The 23192-nt window shown below is 40.3% G+C and overlaps 3 protein-coding genes and 1 non-coding gene across 7 annotated transcripts; 1 reads left to right on the top strand and 3 right to left on the bottom strand.

Annotated features, from left to right (window-relative positions):
* Window positions 1–277: 277 nt before the first annotated feature.
* Window positions 278–4232, bottom strand: dimt1 (DIM1 dimethyladenosine transferase 1 homolog). Its single transcript, XM_004072428.4, has 12 exons — window positions 4041–4232; window positions 3562–3635; window positions 2103–2189; window positions 1762–1823; window positions 1597–1690; window positions 1471–1520; window positions 1277–1400; window positions 1108–1200; window positions 974–1038; window positions 832–895; window positions 655–761; window positions 278–567 (listed from the first exon to the last, which is right to left on the bottom strand). The coding sequence occupies exons 1-12, from the start codon at window positions 4096–4098 to the stop codon at window positions 525–527; spliced, it is 921 nt and encodes a 306-aa protein (XP_004072476.1). The 5' UTR covers window positions 4099–4232; the 3' UTR covers window positions 278–524.
* Window positions 4233–4329: 97 nt separating this feature from the next.
* On the bottom strand, window positions 4330–7838 carry cenph (centromere protein H). Of its 3 annotated transcripts, none has more exons than XM_011479240.3 (10): window positions 7730–7838; window positions 6876–6987; window positions 6694–6749; window positions 6577–6634; window positions 6411–6479; window positions 6272–6328; window positions 6119–6182; window positions 4910–4961; window positions 4638–4798; window positions 4330–4492 (listed from the first exon to the last, which is right to left on the bottom strand). In XM_011479240.3, the coding sequence occupies exons 2-10, from the start codon at window positions 6974–6976 to the stop codon at window positions 4400–4402; spliced, it is 711 nt and encodes a 236-aa protein (XP_011477542.1). In that variant the 5' UTR covers window positions 6977–6987; window positions 7730–7838; the 3' UTR covers window positions 4330–4399. The 3 variants fall into 3 exon arrangements, with proteins under 3 accessions (XP_011477542.1, XP_004072475.1, XP_020561641.1); XM_004072427.4 differs by having other exon boundaries at window positions 6577–6622; window positions 7730–7837; XM_020705982.2 differs by having other exon boundaries at window positions 7678–7771.
* Window positions 7839–10751: 2913 nt separating this feature from the next.
* LOC101163416 (junction-mediating and -regulatory protein) lies at window positions 10752–21821 on the top strand. Of its 2 annotated transcripts, none has more exons than XM_011479238.3 (10): window positions 10752–12430; window positions 16591–16764; window positions 18255–18405; window positions 19101–19270; window positions 19354–19519; window positions 19705–19802; window positions 20221–20304; window positions 20460–20555; window positions 20623–21139; window positions 21222–21821. In XM_011479238.3, exons 1-10 carry the CDS (start codon window positions 11642–11644, stop codon window positions 21527–21529), a joined length of 2553 nt encoding a protein of 850 aa, XP_011477540.1. In that variant the 5' UTR covers window positions 10752–11641; the 3' UTR covers window positions 21530–21821. The 2 variants fall into 2 exon arrangements, with proteins under 2 accessions (XP_011477540.1, XP_004072676.1); XM_004072628.4 differs by having other exon boundaries at window positions 10754–12430; window positions 19705–19874.
* trnaq-cug lies at window positions 17790–17861 on the bottom strand. Its single transcript has one exon. It is a non-coding gene; the product is annotated as a tRNA-Gln (tRNA).
* Window positions 21822–23192: the final 1371 nt, after the last annotated feature.

Raw genomic sequence — 23192 nt, 5'->3', positions numbered from 1 at the left:
CCTCACAAATGTGTTTCTGGTAGACGGGTCAAACACGAACACCCCCACCTAAATTTGGAGCAAGCCTTCAACGAGAGGTGGCAGTTCATTAATCCACCAAGGATCCCTTTCTAGATTACTGCAGATTATGAAAACCTTTATTCTCAGAAAAAACTGAATTAATAAAAAAAGCCAATAAAATTACCACGCCTGAACTTTGACTTTGTTCATTTTTAAGCATCAAAAGGATTTTTTGTTTAGACAAAAATGACACAGACAGTAAATATGACCACACAAATTAAGGATGTATAATTTCTTTTATTTTGAAAGTCTTTGAGAATTAAAATCCTATTTTAACACAGTCTCTAAAGATCTCATCTTAAATTCATGTCAGAAATCAATCGATTGCACAAATACTCAATTTACCACTCAATATGAGCCTTTTATATGATCTAATCCTCCATTCTTTCTTTTTTTTTCATATGCTGCTTCATTAGGGCAGCATATATTGTTGCCTGAATTAAGGTGCTAGCTTCACTTTGCATTTATGAAAAGTGGATTCCTGCAGAGTTGAACGCATGCAGCAGCCTGAAGAACAAAAAGAAGAAGGTCTCAATGAGGATTAAGCAGAATTTTTGATATGTTTTTCACCATAAAGTATCAAAGACAGCTTACACCATAAAGTCATCAATATCCATTGATCTGGCCCTCTTCTCGCTGAAGCCAGCCTCCTGCAAAACACTTTCTATCTTCTTGCTGATGCTGAAGTCGACTGGGACGTCCTGTGGAGATCAAACAAAGATCAACCCAACCAGACCGGGGAAAAGACGACCGTCGGGATAATCCACGCACCACGCTGTGAACGGAGCAGTGAATCCTGTAGTTCTTCTCCAGCAGCTGCTCTACTGCTGTGGATCTAGAATTTAAAAAATAATTAGACTGCTTTTTCTTTTTTGGACAGAGCTGTTCATGTTTGCAGGAGGCAGTCACTCACTTGAACGCTGCATTCAGGGTTTTGTTCTTTCGTACAAAAGCTATTCTGACCAGACCATCCCACTCCTGCTGAAAGAGGATAGAAATGAGAAAAATGTTCTCCGAGAGCGCAGACAGACGGCGAGCAGACTTTACCTGAAAGTTCACGGGAGGAGGTGGGTTTTTTGGCTCTATACGGACAACGCTGGACTCCACTTTGGGAGGAGGCCGAAAATTATTCTTCCCTACCTGGTCACAGAAGAACCGTGAAGTGAAGCACCTGAAGTCACCTCCATAATAATGCCAAAGTAATTAAATGTCAGACCTTCATGAGGTGATCGACTTGGGCCAGGAGCTGCGTGTTAATGGAGAGTCTGCAGTACAGCTTGTCTCCAGGTTTGGCGACCAGCCGCATGGCAAACTCTCTTTGAAACATCAGCACTGCACATCTGGACAAAAGTTCAACACTGAGTGGGGCGACACAGAAAATACCATCAAGATTCCCGACAAGCCCTCTACCTGAAGAAAGGCCTGTGCAGCAGGAGCTTGAAGACGAACGGAGATGAAATCTACAGCATCAAAAAGAGGCTGTTAGGAACCATAGATCACTGATGAGGAGAATCCATCGTTTCCAGCGTCCGTTACCTGGTAAGGCAAGTTAGCCACGCAGACATCGAAGAACGGAAGGTCTGTTTTTAAAACATCACCAATCAGGATCTGAAGTTTTGCCTGCATTGGTCTGTGGGATAAAATAAAATGATATTAGCATTGAAATCAAACACTCCCTTGAAGTCCCGAAGCAAAACTCACGTGCACTGAACTCTCTTCTGGAGCTCTGCTACCAATCTGGTGTCCAGCTCACAGGCTACCACCTGCAACAAGGGGTTGACTGTTCAAACAAAAACTCTCAACTTTTTGTCCAATTTTCCTAAAACTTTGCTCAACCTTAATGACAACTCAACCTTAAAATGGTTTGAATCGGTTGTTTGGCTGATCCAACTTTAGATAAACAATTGAACTGAAGTAAAAGTTATTTTAGAAGATTAATTACAAACAGGAAGCTTCTTAAATGTCACAGTAATTTGTATTTGAGTGATGCTTTTTTTATATAATTATTAAACAAATGTCCTTTTTCTCTTGGTAAAGTTTACCTTCTTAGCTTTTTCCAGCAGTTTTACGGTCATGTTACCAGTACCAGGTCCAACCTCCAGAACCACATCTGTTGGCCTCAACGCTGCCTGAAACCGAGCGACACATTACACAACAGCTGCAGAACAGTTTATCCATCATCTGTACAATAACAACAAAGTTCTTTTGTGATTGTGTCAAAAAAAATTAATCTTTGGACAATGCCTGTTGTTGTTGCCTGAAAGCTCAAATCTGCTCTCATGTGAAAGTAAATGAATCCAACCTGAAGATGGTAAGTGCAAAAGTATTTAAGGGGAAAAATTACCTTTTATTTCTTTTTATGCCTTGTGTCACAAGAAGAAAAAAGTGATAAATGTTTCCTTATAAACTGAAAGACCTAAAAAGATGCCAGAGACCCTCTGGAGTGATCTGCCACCATGTTGGTCGCATCACATTAAAATCTGGAAATCCAAATTTGGTTCTATTCTATTAAGCAAGAAGAAACGACAACTGAGCCTCTATAAATGTCAACAACACAATTTCATAGACCCGTTCAGTACTGGGTTATGAGTCTTCAAGTTGGGACAGAGTCTGGATCTTTAACTCATGTGTGTCCTCAGCATCATATTAGGGTAAATAGAAACAAGCTTTAAAATGTGAACCATTATCTTTGCGTGGGTTACATCTTTGACATAAACAGAGGATGATTCCGAAAATAAGCCGCCAGATCCTAAAACCTTTTAAAGTTCTGAAATGACAAGCTGTCGTCTATGAAGATTCTCATCCATCCAGATCAAGGATTGATGAGTTCTAGTATTTTATTCTAGACCGGGGGTCTACAACCAGAGACTCTGGAGACACAAGTGGCTGCCAATGATTTGAATATAAATAACTGTTTTTTTAATAACGTTCTATCATTTCTGTTTAGAGTTTTAAACTGTGGTGGTCTTACATGAGTAAAAATTAACTTTTTTAACCACTGTTGAAGTCACACTAAATCAGCATTACAAGCTTTACCATTCCTGCATAAGAAAAATTATGATAAAAGGTTTGATCTATTGTCAGACTGGTTAATATGAGAATAAGTTTAAATCTGTTTCTTGTTGCTGTTCAGAGGCAAAGTACTTAAAATATACTTGCAGGTAAATCTGCTGCAGCGGGAGGATCTCAATTGACACAGGATGTATTTTATTTTGAAAGGAACTTGTATGTACTGCTGTCATGAGTACTATAATTTAACACTTATAATTCAATTATTGCAAATATTAAAACATTTTATTAACTAATTGCTTAATGGCCACAAAAATAAAACATATTTTTCTCTCTCTAAACATTGAAGTGGGAGTTGCTGGCGTCTCACTGGTTTAGTCTGAAAGAAACTGGACTAATTAAAGACTCTTTCAGGTTGCAGACCCCTATTCTATGACAACATAAATCATGCAATGAAGGGAATTATTTCCAGTCTTGACCTGAAGATCCCACCTTTTCAATGATTCCATTCACGACGAGAGGATTCTTCAGGATGTGCTGACCAATCCCGGTGTTGAACACGATGCCTTCAAAAATACAGACATTCAAAAACAGTCTGGGGCATCGAAAGCTTCGGGCTTGTTTAAATAAATGAGATATCAATTACAAATATTGTATCCTGATTGGTTGGTTTGACCTGATCTTGAAACAGCAGAAACAACAAATATACTTTACTTTGCATTTGGTAAAAGCGGTTTCTTATGAATCCATGATGAAGATTTGAATGTTAAATTAAGACAGGCTCATAACAGCGTCTAAGAAGAACTCACGTCAAAGAGCACAATATTCTCTGTATATAATATGCGGCTAAACCAAAGGATACTTTAAAAAATGTTAAAGGTCAGATTATATTCTTGTTTTTACCATCCTTGCACAGCTGATCTGATGGGAAGGTTTTCTACTTTCTAGCAGGAACATTCCTGTAAACGTACCTTGATTTTTTATCTCCTGGTGCTGCCTGCTTTTCTTCTCCGCTTTAACTTTCGGCATTTTGTTGGTAGTATTATAGGCCTATCCGTGAAGTACAAGTACTGATATTTGTTGTTTTTTAGAGTATCTCTACTTTAAGCTAAAACCACGTGTGCTGCAACTTCTTCTCTGGCTTGGATGTACGGCAGACTTTAGATAGTAGCGCCCTCTAGCGGGAGCTTTTTTAGAATTATTTAATTTCCGAAATAAAAGTTTTAAAAAAATAATTAAAAAAAAGCATTAATACGGACACGATTTTAACAGTTGTGTAATTTATTGATAAAATAATAGATAAATAGATACAGTGGACTAGATGCCTTTTTCAGTCAGTAATAGGGAACTCCTCCAGTGTCATTGCAACGTGTCGAAGTTTGGGATCATCCAGCCAGTTGATTTTACATGCCAAGAGGAGGCCCTGATGAGACAGCAACACATTAGCTCCACATGGTTCCCGAGTCTGCAACTCACCGCCCAACTTTTATTTTTATTTTTCTAAAATAGTTGTTGTAAAAATGTAATTAGGCTAACTACATTTCCTTTTAATCTTGAACATAGCTTACCCTGAGGACATTCTGTGCCATGATTGACATCTTTTTATATTTTTCCAGGTTTGTTTGGCCCTTCTCCAATGCAGCTTTGTACTTTTCTGTATCTGGGTGCTCCTTCCGGGACATCAAGTCTTCCATTTCCTTCATTTTCTCGTGTGTGAGGCGTTTCATCTCTGCCAACAAACAAACAAACAGAAATAATCAAATGGATGAACGCACTGATCATCTTATTGTTGACTCCACATGCAGCAGGAAACAGTTCAAATATTACAGTTATAACATACCGAGTCTCTTCTTTTGTAGTTCTGTTATTTCATCTTGTAAAAGTCTTGTCTCCTGTTAAGAACAAGAAGGATTTGTGTTAAAAAATAGGCCTATCATTTACATAGTATATGTATTAACTCCAAAAAAAGAATTTATTTGTTCAAAGTAGAGAAATAGCTGAATCCAATCAAGATTCAATTAATAAATGACCCTTTATGGTGTCATCTGATTTTTGCACAATACCTAGAACACTAATATTTACCTTCAATTACAAAAAAACAGCATAGAAGAGTTTATAGAAAGAGCTTATCACAGTTTAAGACTTTGACAAGAGGGGTCTTTAAGTAGCTAACCGGAGCATCTGATAAAGTCTGGAAAGATAAAAATGGATGTTTCACTTCTAGATATGTGGGGGGCTTTTATTTTTACAGCATCTGTATTAATGAGATGTTATATGATTAAAGCTCAAGCAACTACAGAACAATCTCACCTAAAAATAAAAGAAAGTGACTATTCACACGGAATTTTCTAAATATGTGCTGAAGTCTTTTCTTGGCTCTACGGACCCGGAAGAAGGTTTAGGGTTACATTAGGTTAATACGTATTAAATGTCAGTTTTTGTGCTTGTTTGCACTGAATTACGTACAAATAACGTCGGCCCAAAAAAAAAACCCCAGATGTTTTCAATTTGTGCAAATAAAAAGATTAACTAGTCATTCAATTTTTGACTGGGACACTGGGCTTTATACAAATAGTTTTGTTTTGTTACTAAAAAACACTCTAAAAAAAAACTTTTAGTTTCAATAAATTTATTGTTTTCACAATTGACTGGCAACAATTTTGTGTTATTAACATTTGTATTAAAGTAAAGTTCAAAAATTTGAGGTATATTTGTTTTATAAGTGCTAAACCTGTTTTCTAAGAGCAGCTGCTCATTACTTAAAGCTAGAAGAATTAAAATTCTGTGAAGTTAAATACACTTTTTTTCCAATATGGCTCTTAAACATATTGTGGTTCAACATAAAAACAAGCTGAATATAGTCGGTCACATCATTATTTATAGTTGACTCCATGCTACCTTTTTATGTGTTTGCCACAAATTCCCACTGAGAATTTCTCCAGGTTGGACTAACTCAAACTTTACCAGATAAATGGGATCTTTCCACATCACAAAACTTGAATATTTCAATCATAGCCACTATTTGGGATTAGGATTCAGGACAACATACCTGCTGAATCTGTTTTATTCGGCAGCACAGCGCCATGCAGCGTTGGTTGACAGCTCTTAGAGCACTGACAACAAAACAAGTAGGTAAAAATAGTCAAAACCAGTCAAACAAGAAGACACTACTTCTTTCTGAGTTCTGCGAAAAACAACTCACTCTGCCTCCGGATCATTGGTTTTTATTTTTTCTTCCATAGCATGCCACATCTGCATTCTGAAAGACACCCACATGATGAAGTCAACGCTTCCAGCATGTTCACAGCATCTCGGTTCTATTTTGCACAAAACCTGTTTACCTGTGCAGAGCCAAAGTCTGGTTAAATCGGAGTGTCTTTACTCTTTCAAGCTCACTTATGTGGTCCGAGCTGGAACATTTAAAACCATGTACACAGACAGTAGATCTAAGAACGGATTACAACATCACATTTGATTTAAAAAATGTTTAGGTGTTTATATACTTACTAGTCTCGTTCTGCTTCAGAAGTGCTGCAAGATCGTCTGTTTTTCCCTGCAACAGAAACTTCAATGATTTTTTTAAAATACTTTACAATCTGTTGAAATAAAACTCTGCTTGATTACCTGCGTTAAGGTGTACTTCCATCTCAAAGCACTGGTTTGACATTTGTTGTTTAATTCTGAAAGGAAATCAGTGGCGTTTACTGCAAGCACGGTGGAGCTATAGGAAATCTTGAATGTGGATTTTAGGATGCGTTTGGTTTCTAATGAAACATTTAAAAAGTACAAAACAAAGAAGGTGAAACCTTAGCATATCTGCAGTCGAGGTTTCTTTCTGTCCAGAGGGACCTTTAGGAGCATCATCTTTCTTTACCATATCGTTTATGTCTTCACCAGATGAATCCATGTCTGGGGGCTCTGCAAAGCAGCCAAAGTACAGACCCGTTAAACATATAATGTATGCAAAAATATCAAATTAAACTGTATCTTAAAGATCATATAGAATAATCTATACAATATAGTGCAATGAATGTGTTTACATTTGCTCTGAACCATCTTAACTGCACTGCGTTTGCAGTCTGACCATCATGTAATGGTCAAATCTAAAGGAATCTGCTCTCATTTTGTCTGAACAGATTACACTAATCAGAAAAACTAAATTTCCGATTCATATGTGTGACAGCGTCTATAGGTTTCCACTTGGCGTTGTTAAAAAAACGACAGAATGCTCGCTGTTTACATTGTTGGCATTGTTGCAACGTGACCGTGTGTGTGTATAAGTCAAAGTGCTTACCAGCGAAACCCGTAAAGAAAACCTATGCAGTGAGCGATTACGTTAAACTTAAAGTTTACGTAAACAGTGCGGTCATAATTTATAATCTTAACTCAAGTTTTGAAAATTAAAAAATACGACATTTCGTGCATTGTTTACCAAAAAAATAATATCTTTACCAAATAATTTTAAGACCACAGTATAACACTAAGTCATCGACTTTATTTATAATCTTCTTGCTTTCGTTTCAAATTCTGTGACTCGCATGTCGGAAAACAATGATGTAAACACAAACTTTTCGATCCCCGAAACTTCTCTGCTTTCGACTCAGTTACCTTTTTGTTACACGAGCAAACCAAAGGAAGAAAAGTCAAATAAATAGTTTACCTCGTCTTTATAAAACAGTAATATCATAAAAACAGAAAATCTGTACAATAGGGTTTGTTCACCCGCCAGGAAGTGACGTCATTGCATTTTTTTTCCACATTTTTCAAACTGATGTCCTTGAAAAAAATGTAGCGCCTCCTCCTGGCCATTACTAACTACTTCACCTACAACTTGGAGAAGGGATTGTCAGGGACAGACCAGCAGTGCAGATCAGAGACAAATAACCAATCACTCCTGAAGGAAAATTAGATCAAGAAAGATGCCATCAAACAGTAATATTTATATTTTTTGATTGAAGATGGGTGGAAGATAGATTTACGTTTATTTAGCCATGGATTTTTGTTGTTTTTGCTGTTGGTTAAACCCGAAGTTGATTTTTGGAAGGAAGTTCTAAAAAGCGAATTTTTAGATTTTCTTTTTACCATTCGTTCAAAAACAAATTTTAATTAAATTTAAGATTTACATTAGTATATATACTATTTAAAAAACAACGGGTCAGTCAAAATAAAACATGTTTTTGATACATTCTAATTCATTTTATTTTTTAAACTAAACTGAAAGACCTTCTTTAAAAAAGAACATTCCCTATATTTTACAGTTTAAGGACATTGGACCATGATTTGGCAAACCCAGGTGAAAACGTTAGACATCATATTGTCACAAAGATACAATGAATAAACCCAGGTGCCATTCCAGACTTCTTTTATTTAAGTTATGCAATATTTATGTTGTTGTTACTGCATTACATCTCTAATCTTGTTCTGAAAAGATTAGCTCTGTTATCCACACAACAGGATTTTTAAAAATGTATTTTAAGGTGAGGGATGGTTACACTTGATAAAGAACTTTTGAGCATTCATAACCATAAAAACACGGTGCCTCATGAAGCTTGTTTAAAAGGGGGGAAAAAAAGGTAAACACCAGTCGAGTTTTTCATGGTCAGTGAACCCCTCATCTCAAATTGCATAAGAAATACTGCAATTTGAGATGAGGGGTTCACTGACCATGAAAAACACCAAAAGTGCTTTTCATGTCGATGTCTCCTGCAGAGCCTCCGACAAATGTGTGGAAACAGCCCATGAAGGCAACAATACACCTCTGTCCACAGATACTTCAAGTACATTTGGACAACACATTCTCCAAGGAATACTTAAAAGGTTTTAAAATCAATTGCTTTTGTATTAAATTTCATCAATAATGTATTCACTCTTAAAAGGTAATACATTTCACTACAGTAGAAATACTAACAAGTTCCATTAACACTCTAAACTGCCCTTAGTAAGAGTGAATATTCAGTATTAAACTGATATGAACACATTCATGTTAATATATTATTATTGTATTCAATGTACAATTTTATTAAAGATAAACATAAAACTTTTTGTAAATGCCAGGTAAAGTACAAAAATATCAAAAGACTTTACAATGTATATTATTACAAACATATAAAAATCAAAAAAAATGTCAGGGGTGGGAATGCCATCCATCGTGGGGGTAGCAGTCTAAGTAAAGATGCCCAGACTTCCTTCCCCCCAGCCACTTCCTCCAGCACCTCTGGGAGGACACTGAGGCGTTCCCAGGCCAGTCGGGAGACGTAGTCTTTCCAATGCGTCCTGGGTCATCCCCGAAGTCCTGAGGCATGCCCGAAACACCTCCCCAGTGAGGCATCCAGGAGGTATCTGAACCAGATCCCCGAGCCACCTCAACAGGCTCCTCTCCATGTGGAGGAGCAGTGGTTCTACTCCAAGCTCTCTGCTGGTGACTCATCCTGTCTCTAAGGGAGCACTCAGCCATCCTACAGAGGAAGCTCTGGGACCTCTCTGGGAGTATGGGGTCCGGGGAGCCTTACTGAGGGCTGTCCGGTCTCAAATGACCAGAGCAGGAGCTTGCTTTTACCGGTTCTGTTCATAGTTTTTACGGGCAGAATTTCTAGGTGGCCGAATTTCTAGGGGCCGGAGGGGATCTGGTTTGGGACCACAGGATTTCCTCTCTGCTCTTTGCAGATGATGTTGTTCTGTTAGCTTCACCGAGCCAGGACCTCCAGCGTGCATTGGGGCGGTTTGAAGGCCTAGTGCGAAGTGGCAGGGATGATGGTCAGCACAGCTAAATCTGAGGCCATGGTTCTTCACTGTAGTTTGCCCTCTTTGGGCATATAGAGTGCTCCTGCCCTAGGTGGAAGAGTTTAAAGATCTTGGGGGTCTTATCACGAGTGAATGAAGATCGGAGCGTCACATTGACAGGCGGATTGGCGGTCTTCGTACTGGTTCGTTGTGGTGAAGGGAGAACTAATCCAGGAAGCGAATCTCTCAATTTACCGGTTCCAATACTCACATGTGGTCATGAGCTCTGGGTCGTGACAGAAAGAACGAGGTCCCGAGTACAAGGGGTAGGAGTGAATACATAAAATGTAAAACTAGATTGGACAAAACATTACAGATATAACATTTTAAACAATTTTATGTTGAGAACAAATTGTAAGACATTTTAAAGCTTTTTGTGTTCTTTGAAAAACTTCAGAATTAAATTTTATTTGAATAGCCCAAATTCACAACAACAGTCGTCTCAATGGGCTTCGTACCGGTAATGATAAAGTAAACATACAATCAAAAGGATCATAAATGCATAGAATTCAATAGGAGAATACTAAGCTTTAACTAAATAGACTAAACTAAACTGGGGATCCCTTCCCTTAGACCTTCCTTTGCAGTAAGGAAAAACTCCACACAAAAAAACGGATTATGGAAAAAACGAAGAATACACTGAAGTCCACCAAAACGAAAGAAAAATAATGGATTTTGTTGGAAAATCTACATTTATGAATGTAAAAGCAAGGAGTATGAATAGGTTTAGTGAAAATATAGATGGCATGTTCTTATGTTGGTGCAAAGAAAGAAAGAAAGAAAATGTGAATATAAATTTGTAACAAAAGACAATGTGAATATAAATTTGTAACAAAAGACATAAAACATTTTTTTTCAAAAAAGAATGAGAAAAGGAGCAAAGCCAAAATAAAGCAAATGAGTGACAATTTTCAGGTTTACGAGAGGAACACATTATGTTGGTATTGGATATCAATTTTTCAAAAATAAAGTAAAATAAAATGAACTAAATTAAATAGGAGTCATTCTAGACGTCATTTCGTCCATACGTGAACTGTATCAGTGTTACGTTTGTGTGCTTCAGAGCCTAAAAAGTGTCAAGGGGTTTCTTTCGTTTAATTATGTCATGCATCAACTTTTTTTCTTAGCCCTGCCCCGGTGTTATCACTCCCAATAGGAAATACGGACAGCTCTCTTTTCACTTTAAAATTTCCATACTATTGTCATCAAATGTATCCGAGGAGTTTGTGTTTCCAAAGTAGTTCCGACATTTTTGATGGTACGTGAAGGCATCGCCGTTTTGCGTCTCATCAGTATTTTTCAGTAAATAAATAGAAGAGCCAGAGGTGAAGGAAACCGTGGAATGATGGGAGTTGGACGCTAACGTATCCATCACCGCGCTGTGATATACAGCCGTAGCTCATTTTTGGACCGCGTTCTGTTTTGGGTCCCAGCTGTAATACTTTAAAAGGAGGAGGCTTGGAATGGATGGAGAATAAGCCTCTCGGCCGGCCGGAGGCTCGACTGATGCGGGTTATGAGTCAGAATCAAGTCTTTTCTATTACGAAAGCTACCGGCGGTGGGAGGTTTCCGTGGAAGCAGGTGGGCTAGACTAGAGACTGATGGGAAATGACACCGCAATGCTCCAAATTATTATCTCCCTCCGCGATGGAGGATAGCCCCGAAGTATCCTCAGAGGGAAGAAGACAGCTGCGTTTTAATAAAACACACTTTCAGCCCCGCGTACTGTAGCTTATTTATTCTATTAATTTTGATTTTCTGGAGTCCATCTGCGTTGAAATACTTTGCAGAAATGTCCTTCACAATGGAGGATAGTTTGGAGTCCGGGTGGGTAGCCGTTCGGCCAAATGCGTTTGAGGAGAAGGAGAAGCACAAAATTGTTTTTATCGTCGCCTGGAATGAAGTTGAGGGAAAATTTGCCATAACGTGTCACAACAGGACCGTTCAGAGGAGAAGCCTGGGAAGGGACCCTCTGTCTGCGGTGACGAGCCTAGATCATGAAGATAAAACAAAATGGCCCGAAAGTCCCATCCGGGATAAAGTGTCTCGAAGTCCGAGCAAAGGAACCGACGAGGCTGCTGGCAAAAGCTGTGGCGCTAAAGCAGAGTTTCTGCTAGCATCCAAAGCGAGCCCCGCCAAAACCCAGACAGCCGACGTCGACACCTGCGCAGAGGAGCATCTCTTTGCCTCCATGGACTCTCTGGACCTGGAGGAGATAAGCCGAGAGGACTGCAGCTGGGCCGGGCTGTTCTCCTTCCAGGACCTCCGGGCCGTCCACCAGCAGCTGTGCGCGGTCGACTCGGTGCTGGAGCCGTGCCTGCCGGACTTCCCCGAGGAGCCAGCGGGGATGTGGACGGTCCTGTTCGGCCCCGCGGAGGTGTCCCAGACAGAGATGGACGAGCTGTGCGCCGGCTTGCAGGTGTACCTGGGGCACGCGCTCGACACCTGCGGCTGGAAGATCCTGTCGCAGGTGCTCTTCACGGACAACGACGACCCAGACGAGTACTACGAGAGTCTGAGCGAGCTGAGGCAGTCTGGCTACGAAGACGCTTTAAACCGAGCCACAAAACATCTGCAGGAGGTGAGAAGTAGTAGTGTGAGGACGCTCTTCTAAAGGACTTATTGCTATTTAATATTTATATTAAAAAACAGGATATCTCATTTTAGAAATAGTTTGAATCAACTAACTTACTAACTTACTCTTTCAAAAAACATTTTGAATATTGTTTTACAGCCCTACTTCAATTAAAATCCAGTTTTTGTTGTATTTTACATGTTCTAGGATGGAGGACATTTATTAAGAAAAAAGTAAAACTTAAAATTGCACTTTTGAGCATTTCTATTTTAAGTCGTGAATCAGGAGTAGACGGGGAAAAAATGCTCCGCTCCATTCTGATGCATCCACTTGCAGACAAATAGATCCACGGATGTCTTCGTTTTCCTCATCCTGTACATCCACGACTTGGGGGTGTGAGGGGCTGTAAGCTAGCGGGAGAGAGTGTAAACAGAGGGATGATGGGAAATGAGGGGACAGTACCTGCCCACAACTCAGAGGTGAAATTCTGATGAACACGTGCCGCTCTGCAGAAACTATGTCCTAGAAAACGACAGATTTATGGGGGGAAAATACCCTAAAAAGAGCATAACCATAATTTAAAGACAACTGGGAACGCTTTTACAATAGATCAAAAGATGATTACAGTGGTCTTTTGATTTTCTGACACCCAGATGATGAATTCCAAATGCATCAAGTTATCAAAACATTTATTTATTTGTTTTAAGTTGAACTCCTTTCTCCAAGCAAAAATAGTGACTTGAGAGTTCTCTATTTATGCTCTTTTTGGACTAAATAAAATAAGAGGACAAACATTTGGAGGAAAAGACATTAAAATGAATAGATCTAGTTTTTGAGAGCTTTTCCTAATGAAAATTACAGCTTCATTAAGATACTGACCCTCGTATGGACAGCTGTCATTAAAGCAGCAGTTTTCCATTTAACCCCACAAAGCAAGAGGAGGTTGAAATATTTCATGGAAGGATTTTAATCATTTTAGTCATATACCCAAGTTTCCATGAAGCCAACGTACCACACACATATCATTTACCATTTTGCTCTAGAAAAAAACAAGGCATATGATTTCAAGCAACTTTGATGAGCTAATATTATAACCATTTTAAAATCATTTGCAAGATCCTTTGTAGTGGTATGTTGGTAATATTTCTTTAAAAGAGCTCTGAAGTAATACAAGTGTACATTTTGGTGGTAGCAAATATCTTTGAGCACTAAAAGACCTGCTTAAGTATGATTTTCATAAAGGCAAAAATAACATTTTCTGCTCCTTTTCACTTCCTGGTCAAACACTATTCCAGTGCAAAAAGGTCTGCTTTAGAGACCTGTATTTCTTAAAATAATTCCTTAATTATTTGGCACAATCAGTGATCAATCCTTATAGGATCATGATAAAGTGAGATGAAAATAAGTTTACCTGAAAAGGGCTACATTTGTCATGAGAGTAAAAAGGTGATTAACCCTTGTGCTATTTTAGATGACCCCACCCTTACTTTGACGTGTTCTCCCTACCATGACAAAGGTGGAAAGATTTCATGTAATCCATGGACACCAGTGAAGATCACAAATCATTGAAGAAAATAGGTTCAGCGCACTGTCTAGTGGGTCTAGATGACCCAACTCCCAATGTTAAAGTGCCTAGAATAGCACAAGGGTTACATGTCTGTGGACAGGCCAGTGCCAATCCTGCTCCTCACGCTAACCATCCTCATATCCTTCTGGACTACATGAAGGTTCTTCCTGGTCTTCCTCTATATCCGTTAAAGTCTGCCACCATCACCGCTCTCTCCCTTCAGAATTTCTCCTTCTTTTAGCTCCCATCCCACCTCTGACAACACCAAGCTTCTTTAGGATCAATTCTCCTTTGTTCCTCTTTCCATCTACAGCAGGATAAAACAGCTTGAACGTGCTCTCCTTTCTGGTCTCTTTAGGCACAGGATATTCATCCTTCTTATTTTCATCATGTCAGCCAACGCTGTAGTTTTCCTAATCAGAGTTCCTATTCAAAGTTCCGCACGCTTGCCTTTTCTTTTCTCTCTTTGCCTAAAAGCACAGCTTCCTCCTCTCCTTTGACCCACACTCATATTCCACTCGGTAGGCCAGCTTCCCCTGGGATGGTGGCTGCAGATAATCCAGGCCATGACCAGTTTGCTTTCAAAGATTTGTTTATGATTTGCACATTGACTGTGTATGAGAACTGGACTGAGCGAGTGTGATGTCACCCAAAGAAATGACTTGTTTCCGGTTTAAACCACACGACGTCAGTTCAGTTGCAACTTTTTTTTGTGATACGTATGTCACCATGTTGGAAGCAGATGTCGTCAGTAAGCAGGGATTGGTCCGAGTTGGTCTGAGTCGACATTTCTATGGCAACCACTCTCACCAATCAGGAGTGAGCTTGTTCGAAGTCCACTCACTTGAAAGCGGGCTCGGTAGAATCTGTCAATCAAACGATTCGAACGTTTGACGCAAGACCACATTTTATCGAGGCATCTGATTGACCAGTTTATAACTTGAATACCTTGCACTACGGGGAAAAAATCATGAAAAAATGTTTTTTTAGGATTAGCTACAACATGTTTAAAAAGGTAGCAGAGCAAGAATGGCTATTCTGACTAACATGGAATAGCTGTTCAGTGCAGGTCTCATATACAACTGATTGATTTTCATGCATCAAAGTGTTGTGATTACTGTAGGAAATAGCATAAGTACTAAAAGCAAGTTAGACTAGTGATATAGGAAAATCCCAGTATAACAGCTTTTATTGTGCTCTAAATATTTGTCTGTAAGAAAACTAGATATGCAGACTTTTGCTGTCGCCTCATCCAAACATTCCCTACACTGTAATTGCAAGTAACCCTTGTGCTATCCTAGGCACTTTAACATTGAGAGTTGGGTCATCTAGACCCACTAAACAGTGCGCTGAACCTTTTCTCTTCAATGATTTGTGATCTTCATTGGTGTCCATGGATTACATGAAATCTTTCCACCTTTATCCACCTTTGTCATGGTAGGGAGAACACGTCAAAGTAAGGATGGGGTCATCTAAGATAGCACAAGGGTGAAATTGGCTCAAACTTGATTATTTGTCCAAAAATTTAATCTTCTCAAAAAATATATCTGAATCCACAATTATGCATGTTCTGAATTTCCTCTGATGTTTTCTTTGCAATGAACTTTTTCAAAATGCCTTTATCTGAACATGTTATCAAACACAAATCTGAGTTATAGTGTTTACAATTTATCATGTGTGTTTGGGTGTGTTTGTGTAAAAAGTTAATGGGTTTTAAATTTGAAGAACCATCTTGTTCGGGTTTAATAAATTCTGTATGATTCACGTTGTAAAAAGTAAAAATAGGTATTTCAGTTCAACATGTTTTTTGTAATTATCCCTTCTAAGTTATTTTAACATTATGCAATGTTGACCACCATTTACTGAATGGTGCAGTTTGAAGAGTATCTACTATGGATGTGCAGACATCCTGCATAGCTGCAGGTGAGTCCAGGTGACAGCATGGCTCTGACTGTGTTCCATCTGCCTGGATTTTCCTGTCATTGCTAAAGGAAATGGTTGAGACTCCATACACGATTACTGACATGCTTGAATGATTTCCTCACAGAGACGTTTCCTCTCTGCTCCTCTTTTCAGCAGAGCTGCACAGATACATAACCCCACCATGTGTCATTCCGCCCAGTCAGCTTTACCTCCATTTTCAACCCAAAACCTCGTTTCTGTCCCGATCCGACAGTAGAGAAGTCAGTGTGGGACAGTGATCTGTCAGTGAGCCAGATTTGATTTAGTTCTACACCAATGTTTCTTTGTCTTTCTGAGGTTGTGCTTGAAGATGCTTTTGGATAAAGAACGAGCTCTTCATCCTCCTTCTAAAGTGACAGTGCTCTGGGGTTCATCAGCTGCTGGTTTAGATTTCCCACCCATGCACTGAACCATTGATCCTCTAACTCCATTTGAGGGCTAACTTAATGCCTCTGCTATTGGGCTCTTGTTACAAACAGAGCTGTTCAGTCTGATTAAAATGTTTGTGCATTGATATTCCTGATCACCAGGAAATAGATTATACACAAAAGGTATCCAGTTTTAATTTTTTTTTTTTTCAAATGGGGGGAATTCATGGAACATGACTCATTAAACAGACCTACTCCTGTTGTTGCAGCTGCTGGACATGCACAAAAGCACAGAGAGCATGGTGGAGCTGCTGGACTTGTATGAGCAGGAGGACCAGGCCTATGGAGGGCTGCTGGAGGCCTCCACACAGCTGCACCAGTACCTGCTGCAGCCATTCAGAGACATGAGGGAGCTGGCAATGCTGCGCAGACAGCACATCAAGGTGAGCAATCAAAGGGTTACAGTAAAAACAAAAAGTGGAATCATCCTGGACTAATAAAGTATTTGTCACAAAAATCGATTTGTAGTGATTCACTAAAACTAATGTCCAGTTTTCTCATGTTATTGGACAAATAAGAATCACTGTGAAAGAACAGAGGTTGACGTGGATTTGGAAGAGTGGTGCAGAAACTCTAAAAGCTGTGCCGTTCTCCCAGTGCAGGTCTGATCGCAGCTGAAATGGGTGATGAGATTTGGCCGAGGCTGAATTGTAAAAAGAATCCATCAGAAAGTGGATTCATAGAGTTGATACATTTCTAGTAACACATTTTTTTCTATATATCTAATATATGTACACAATAAATCAATATTTAATTGAATAACTGAACTGAATTGTGAATCAAAATGACCTGATTTAATTTGTAAAAAAAACTAAAAATCAATTTACAAAGAGAACTACTTCTTTCTAAAAGCCCTTCTTCTTTCTCTTAGCTCTGTCCAGCATAAATAGCTAAAATACTAATGAGCTGTTATATTTTGGGCTTGAGTGACATGTTGGCAGCTAGAAGGCATCTCCAGTTTCCTATAGTTTTACAGAGACATAAATAAATCATATCATACGCGGTTCTACATTTACTGCATGGAAACACAGCTGCTGACACAGAGAGTTTAGCAGGCAGAAAACCTAAAGTTTAGTTTCCTCGTGTAAGTGAAGCAAATCGAATGCTTCCGATGTAATGATTGAGTTTATGTCAAGGATTGAATGTTTGATCAATTCTTCTACAACAGCATTTTAAAGAAGCAGCCTGCCTGCATCAGATCGCATCCCTGTGCGTTTGACACTAAACATGTCGGCACTTTATCTTTTCCACCTCTCAGTTTTTGTGGCAGACCTTCATTTCTGCCTCTGTGCTTCGGTTTGTACTGCAGTTAATTGAGTGCACTGACGCGTCAGCATGTTTGGTGGATTACAGTCAGCAGGAAGCAGCGAGGTCGCCGACTGTTTGCAAGAAAAGGTGCTATAGAGGCAGGTCCCACCGAGATTTGAACTCGGATCGCTGGATTCAGAGTCCAGAGTGCTAACCATTACACCATGGAACCACCTGCTGCATGTGGCAGCTGTGCCACTACATAGCTTTAGGGTTTGTGGCTGTTAATGTTAACCACTACGATCCTTTTATTTGTTATACTCTTTAATCAATAGAATCTCTTTTCAGGATGAACACATCTATTTGAACCTCATTGATTCAAACCCAGAAAGCTAGAAAACACTGTGCTGACTGGACTTCTAGTGTTTAAGGTGGAAGTATTCATTCATTTGAGCAATTGAAGCTGCTCTTTGGTATCTATAGGTGACAAATGGAGATGTTTTCCATTTACAAGATTCACAAATAAAGAGCACAACTTGATTTTGACTCAATTATTACCCAGCGTGCACTTTGTTTCCTGAATCATCAACATTTTTTTGCAAATGTATTGTTTTTCTCTCATCAGATTTCTTTGGAAAATGACTACTTGGGTCCGAGACGCATTGCGGCGTTACAAAAGGAGGACTCTGACTGGCAGAAGAAAGCTCAGGAGGCAGTCCTGAACATCCAGGAGTTCACCGTAAAATACTTTGAGATCACTGCCAGAGCCCAGAAAGGTTCTACTCTTCTTTATTATTCATACGTTTATTTTTTCATCACAAAGCATTAGACATAAGTACAAAATTAAATGGCACTGGAGATGAATTGTACCTGTACTGTGTTCATACAGAAAACATAGAACCCATTGGTAAGCCATATAACCCAACACACATGTGTATGGCATCACTACTGATGAGTTAATAAAGCAGCAGAAAAAGGCTTTGACGGCTCTCAGAGACTACACAGAGACAGAAACACACACACACACACACACATATATATTATGGTATTGGCTTGTTATTGACTTGTGAATGGTTTTCAAGCCGCGGGCTGAATTTGTTAAAATGAGTCTCCATAGAAAGCCGAGCTTCCAACAGAGATGAGAGGAAATGGGGACAGGCGATCGATCAGACAGATAAGGCCGGGGATTTTTTTTTTTCCCCTGTCTGGAATATTCTGTACTGCGTTCTCCTCCCATCCTCTCCTCAGACTGATGCCTGAATTGTCTCATGTCTACTAGAGTCCTATTTCAGCTGTGTACAGAAAATGGTTGTAATTCTCAGATGTGGCCACTAGAGAGGTCTGCCTTTATTTTTAAATACTTAACAATCTTTGGGATGACTTTGAGTGCCACATTAGACAATAGTTTATTGGGTAACGGGCCCACTCAGTGTGTCTGTTTATAATGATCTTGTTGTGTGTGTGTGAGTAGGAGTTTATGAGCGTATGAAACTGGACCAGAGAAAGTTTGGGAAATCCTCATGGACTGCAGCGGTGGAGCGCATGGAGAGACTGCGCTACTCTGTCGCCAAGGAAACCCTGCAGCTCCAGCGAGCCAGGGAGATCAGTCTGGAGCAGAGGAAGCATGCACTTCGAGAGGAGGTGTGTGGAGCTTCACTCAACCCCTTTAAAAAGTTCTTCTTGGAGTTTTACTCATGATTGTTCCTCATGATTTTCCCCATCAGATGCAAGGTCTGTGCAGCAGTGAGGACGCGATGACCCTTTTAGACCACCTGGAGACGCAGTATTATGAGCTCCAGCTCCAGCTGTATGAAATACAGGCTGAGATATTACAGTGTGAGGAGCTGCTGCTCAGCGCCCAGCTCGACAGCATCCACAGACAAATGACAGGTCTTTTACTTTTCTCCCATTTTGATCAACTTTATGAGAGAAAGACATCATAATAATATATGTGTTGCCATTTTGAGGTCAAATGTGATGAGCGAGTAGAAAAAAAGATTTTATAATTATAAAAAGTGTGAGAGAGAAAGTCGTGAAGCGTGACGACACAAAGCGTTATGTTTGTGTGCTTTCAGAACGTCAGAATGAGGTGGTTTACTATGACACGTTTGAAAGTGCAGATGACATAACAGAAGTCGATACTGCTGAGAGAGAGGAACTCCGCCGACTTCGGGTGAGCGCTCGACAGCTTGAGGCAAGGCGAGGCCGCATCACTGCCAAGCGCTCCTATCTGCGGAACAAACGGGTGTGTTTCCGCTCCGACTCTAAGTTCTTCTTGGATGCTACATCAGAGTCTTAGCAGTCCTGATCTCCAGGATCCCTGTCTGCGTGTTCCCCACCTCTCTGACATATAAATAATTGAGCTTTTTGGGGGTTTTAGAGAGCTTCATAATAAGAAAAGAGGCAGAACCAGGAACGCTGGTACTACAATAAAATGCTCGCATCTTCAGAGGAAATAATGCCTCCTTTTAAGTGTCTGGAATTTACACTGAATTAACCTTCAATGTGCTCTTTGGTCTTAAAAGCTAAAGTAACTTTTATTCTTTTGGAACCGTTTAGCTTTGTTATTTTTACTGACCTCTTCTTTGCAGGAGATTTGTGTGTCCAACCACAACGAGAAACAGCAGAGACGTCTAAAAATCCACAAGGACCCCGTCTGCTGCCACGGCTTGCAGGTAAACTTGTATTGTAATCATTTTAGACAAACCAGGTGTTTTTTTGTGGAAAGTTCTTTAAAGGATGAAACACCCCAGAGAGGTTTTTCTTTGGTTGCATTTCCTTTTCTCATAGGAATGTAAACAAACATTGTTTAATCTAAACGCTTTTCTAGCTACAAATGGAAACGAATGAAGATGAGGAAATGAAGAACAGCAGAGTACGTAAGGAGAGGCAAAAAACCCTGGACAGACTGCGCTCCTTTAAACAGGTAAGTGCTCGTTTGTTATGACTTTGCATATTAGGGTGTGTTGATACTGATTACTGTTTTTGCTCAGCGATACCCAGGTCAGGTTATTCTGAAGTCCACTCGGCTCAGCGCTGCCCTCACCAGAAGAAAGCAACGAGGCCGAAGCGCTGACACCACGGTCGTGGACGAGAATGAGGAGTGTGTGGGCTCCGTAAGCGTGCAGACGGCCAACCAGCCCCTGTGTCTCAGTACGAGCGTGCAGACGGACCCCAGCGCCACGCTCACCACTCAGCCCGTCGCGACGGTCAGGGCATCAGTCCCTCCTCTGCCGGTACCCAGCCCGGCAGATTCCTCCTGCTCTCCCTGCTCCCTCTCCTCACTGCTAGGCTCCCCTGTTTCTCCACCTCCCCCACCTCCTCCCCCACCTCCACCTCCAGCAAAAGACCAGTCATTGGGTTCTGAAAGCCCTGGACTAAAGAGCGTAGAACAACTTCTGATCACCCCACTCGGTCCATTCGTCCCTCGCTTTTTTGACAGCAGCCAACTGGTGAGCGCACGGAAGAAGCTGAGGAAAGTCCCAGAGTTTGAAGCTCACAGCAGAAGAGGTAATGTTAGAGTACTAGTCCACAGCTCTACACCATGCCTGCATTCTCTCACCTATCAGTTTGCTTGTTGTCCCCCACACAGTGAGTTCACCCATGGACGAGGTGCTGGCCTCCCTGAAGAGAGGCAGCTTTCACCTGAGGAAGGTTGACCAACGGCCCCTGCCTCCTTCCAAGAGTGACGACGATCCCAACAGCATTCTGGTTCAGATTCGCAAGGGGGTCAAACTGAAACGGGTTCCCTGTAAAGACAGAACAGAGCAGAGAAAGCTCGCTGCATCCACCGACCCCCTGACCAGGAGCATCCACGAGGCGCTGCGGCGCATCAAGGAGGCCTCCCCAGAGTCGGACTCAGATGATGACGGAGTGGCAGGCCTTGACTGGGAGAGTTAAGGTTTATCAGATAGCCCTCCTGACACTGAAAACCGCTGCGCTCCGCTGTAAACACTATAGCTCACTCATTCAAGCACACAGCACAGGCTCAAATATACCTGGTGGTTACGGCAGGTCATTCACCCTGTTGGTGTTTGTTTTTATTTCTGCTGTGTGTCACTGTGGTTTCATTCCTACTTTCAGATTGTTCTGATGCCAAGTTTGATTTTCAATTTTTATGAAGTGTACTGTGAAGTTCTGAACTTTGTTCACTTATGCACCGTACTGTCACCTAAAGAAACTGAAGCTGGTTGAGGAAAGTTATGAGAGGAGTGAGATCATTCAGCATTTACATCATCAGCATGACTTCAATACTTCTGGCTTAAAAACAGTCAAGAGTTTCTAAACTTTATTATTTTCACACGTTTCATGCTTTAAACTGAAGGAACCACAGCTTTTCTAATCAAACTAATCATGAAAAACACCAACATCTCCTCTCCCTTTACCAGATGCCAGATCCCAACCCCTCTCAGGTACAAGGAGCCATTTAGCAATTTATCTCTTTGGCAATGTCTCCATCTGCTTCATCTCAAGTCTCAAACGTGTTTTTTATTTTTTTTATTTTTAAAAAGAGAATGCATCCTTAAAGCCCCACTCCGATCATCGTTTGGTCTATTTTAAGTGTTCCCAGTGGTCTTTTCATTATGTTTAAGCAGTTCTTAGTCTATATAAAAAAAAAATCTGTGTTGTTTTCTAGGAAATAGTTTCTGCAGATCTGCAGGAGTTCATTAGAAATTCACCTTTTAGTTATGGGTGGGGATATTGGGACAGAGCAACCCCGCCCCCCTTCCCCTATCTGTTGCGAAGAGCTCGGAGCAGGGAGCTTGAGGCCCACCCAGCATATTTTCTGTCACAAATAAGCTCTTTTTCATTCACAACAATTGAATAAAGAAATACTCAGAAACCTGATTTTAAGCTCGGTTTTCTTCATATATGTCCTCCATGAGAAAAATGCCACATTAAAAAGACAATTTTCATCGGAGTGGGTCTTCAAGGAGGGGGCTGCATAGCAGAAGGTTCTTTTAAATTTTTTGACTGTTTTTTTTTCTGACATTGTTATGACAGAGCTGTTATTACATGTTGCACTTTTTTCCAATGATGGATGCTTGGTGGGAGGCTAGATTCCCTCAGTGCCAAGCAGGGTAACCGCGGGCTCCACAGCCGGCAGTCGTGATTGATGCATTTCCTCATGCCGTCTCCTTCACTCGGTTTCCGCATCTGTATTGCAGATTTCTCATCTTCCCAGCAATCAGCGAACAGCAGAAGGAGGAAGGAAAAATGTTTCACTTTTAACAAATGTTTGGCAAAGCCAACCCCAGCCCATTTACGAAAAACATTCTCTCAGTTAGTTTTTGTGTAAAAATCGACACTGCAGCTTCACCCACAGATAAAACAGATCTATGATAGGGAGAAATGACCAAAGACTTTTGGAGCACTACGAAATCTAAAAGGTTTTTAAGGTCATATTTCAGATTTTTAAGAGCTTCGTTGTTATTCTGCTACTTTTTGTGCTTCTTTGGTTTGTGCTCTCACTTCATGGAGTCATTCTGAGACACCAATACACAAAAATAATTAGATTATAATGAGAGGATGCAGTGATTCTGTGATCGCATTTATGTTTGAT

Source organism: Oryzias latipes, chromosome 9 (genome assembly GCF_002234675.1).
Source record: "Oryzias latipes chromosome 9, ASM223467v1".
Lineage (NCBI taxonomy): Eukaryota > Metazoa > Chordata > Actinopteri > Beloniformes > Adrianichthyidae > Oryzias > Oryzias latipes.
The sequence above is the reverse complement of the archived record's forward strand: the minus strand, read 5'-3'. Positions and strand labels throughout refer to the sequence as shown.

What these genes read in the sequence shown, in the direction of transcription:
- dimt1 (XM_004072428.4), bottom strand. Translation starts at nt 4,098, where the DNA reads ATGCCGAAAGTTAAAGCGGAGAAGAAAAGCAGGCAGCACCAGGAGATA. An exon ending in TGCTGGAAAAAGCTAAGAAG is followed by an intron (nt 1,824 to 2,102) that starts GTAAACTTTACC and finishes CCCTTGTTGCAG; the next exon opens with GTGGTAGCCTGTGAGCTGGA. An exon ending in ACCCTGAATGCAGCGTTCAA is followed by an intron (nt 896 to 973) that starts GTGAGTGACTGC and finishes TTTAAATTCTAG; the next exon opens with ATCCACAGCAGTAGAGCAGC.
- cenph (XM_011479240.3), bottom strand. Translation starts at nt 6,976, where the DNA reads ATGGATTCATCTGGTGAAGACATAAACGATATGGTAAAGAAAGATGAT. An exon ending in GAATAAAACAGATTCAGCAG is followed by an intron (nt 4,962 to 6,118) that starts GTATGTTGTCCT and finishes TGTTCTTAACAG; the next exon opens with GAGACAAGACTTTTACAAGA. An exon ending in TGGCACAGAATGTCCTCAGG is followed by an intron (nt 4,493 to 4,637) that starts GTAAGCTATGTT and finishes CTGTCTCATCAG; the next exon opens with GGCCTCCTCTTGGCATGTAA.
- LOC101163416 (XM_004072628.4), top strand. Translation starts at nt 11,642, where the DNA reads ATGTCCTTCACAATGGAGGATAGTTTGGAGTCCGGGTGGGTAGCCGTT. An exon ending in CCACAAAACATCTGCAGGAG is followed by an intron (nt 12,431 to 16,590) that starts GTGAGAAGTAGT and finishes CTGTTGTTGCAG; the next exon opens with CTGCTGGACATGCACAAAAG. An exon ending in AGCATGCACTTCGAGAGGAG is followed by an intron (nt 19,271 to 19,353) that starts GTGTGTGGAGCT and finishes TTTCCCCATCAG; the next exon opens with ATGCAAGGTCTGTGCAGCAG.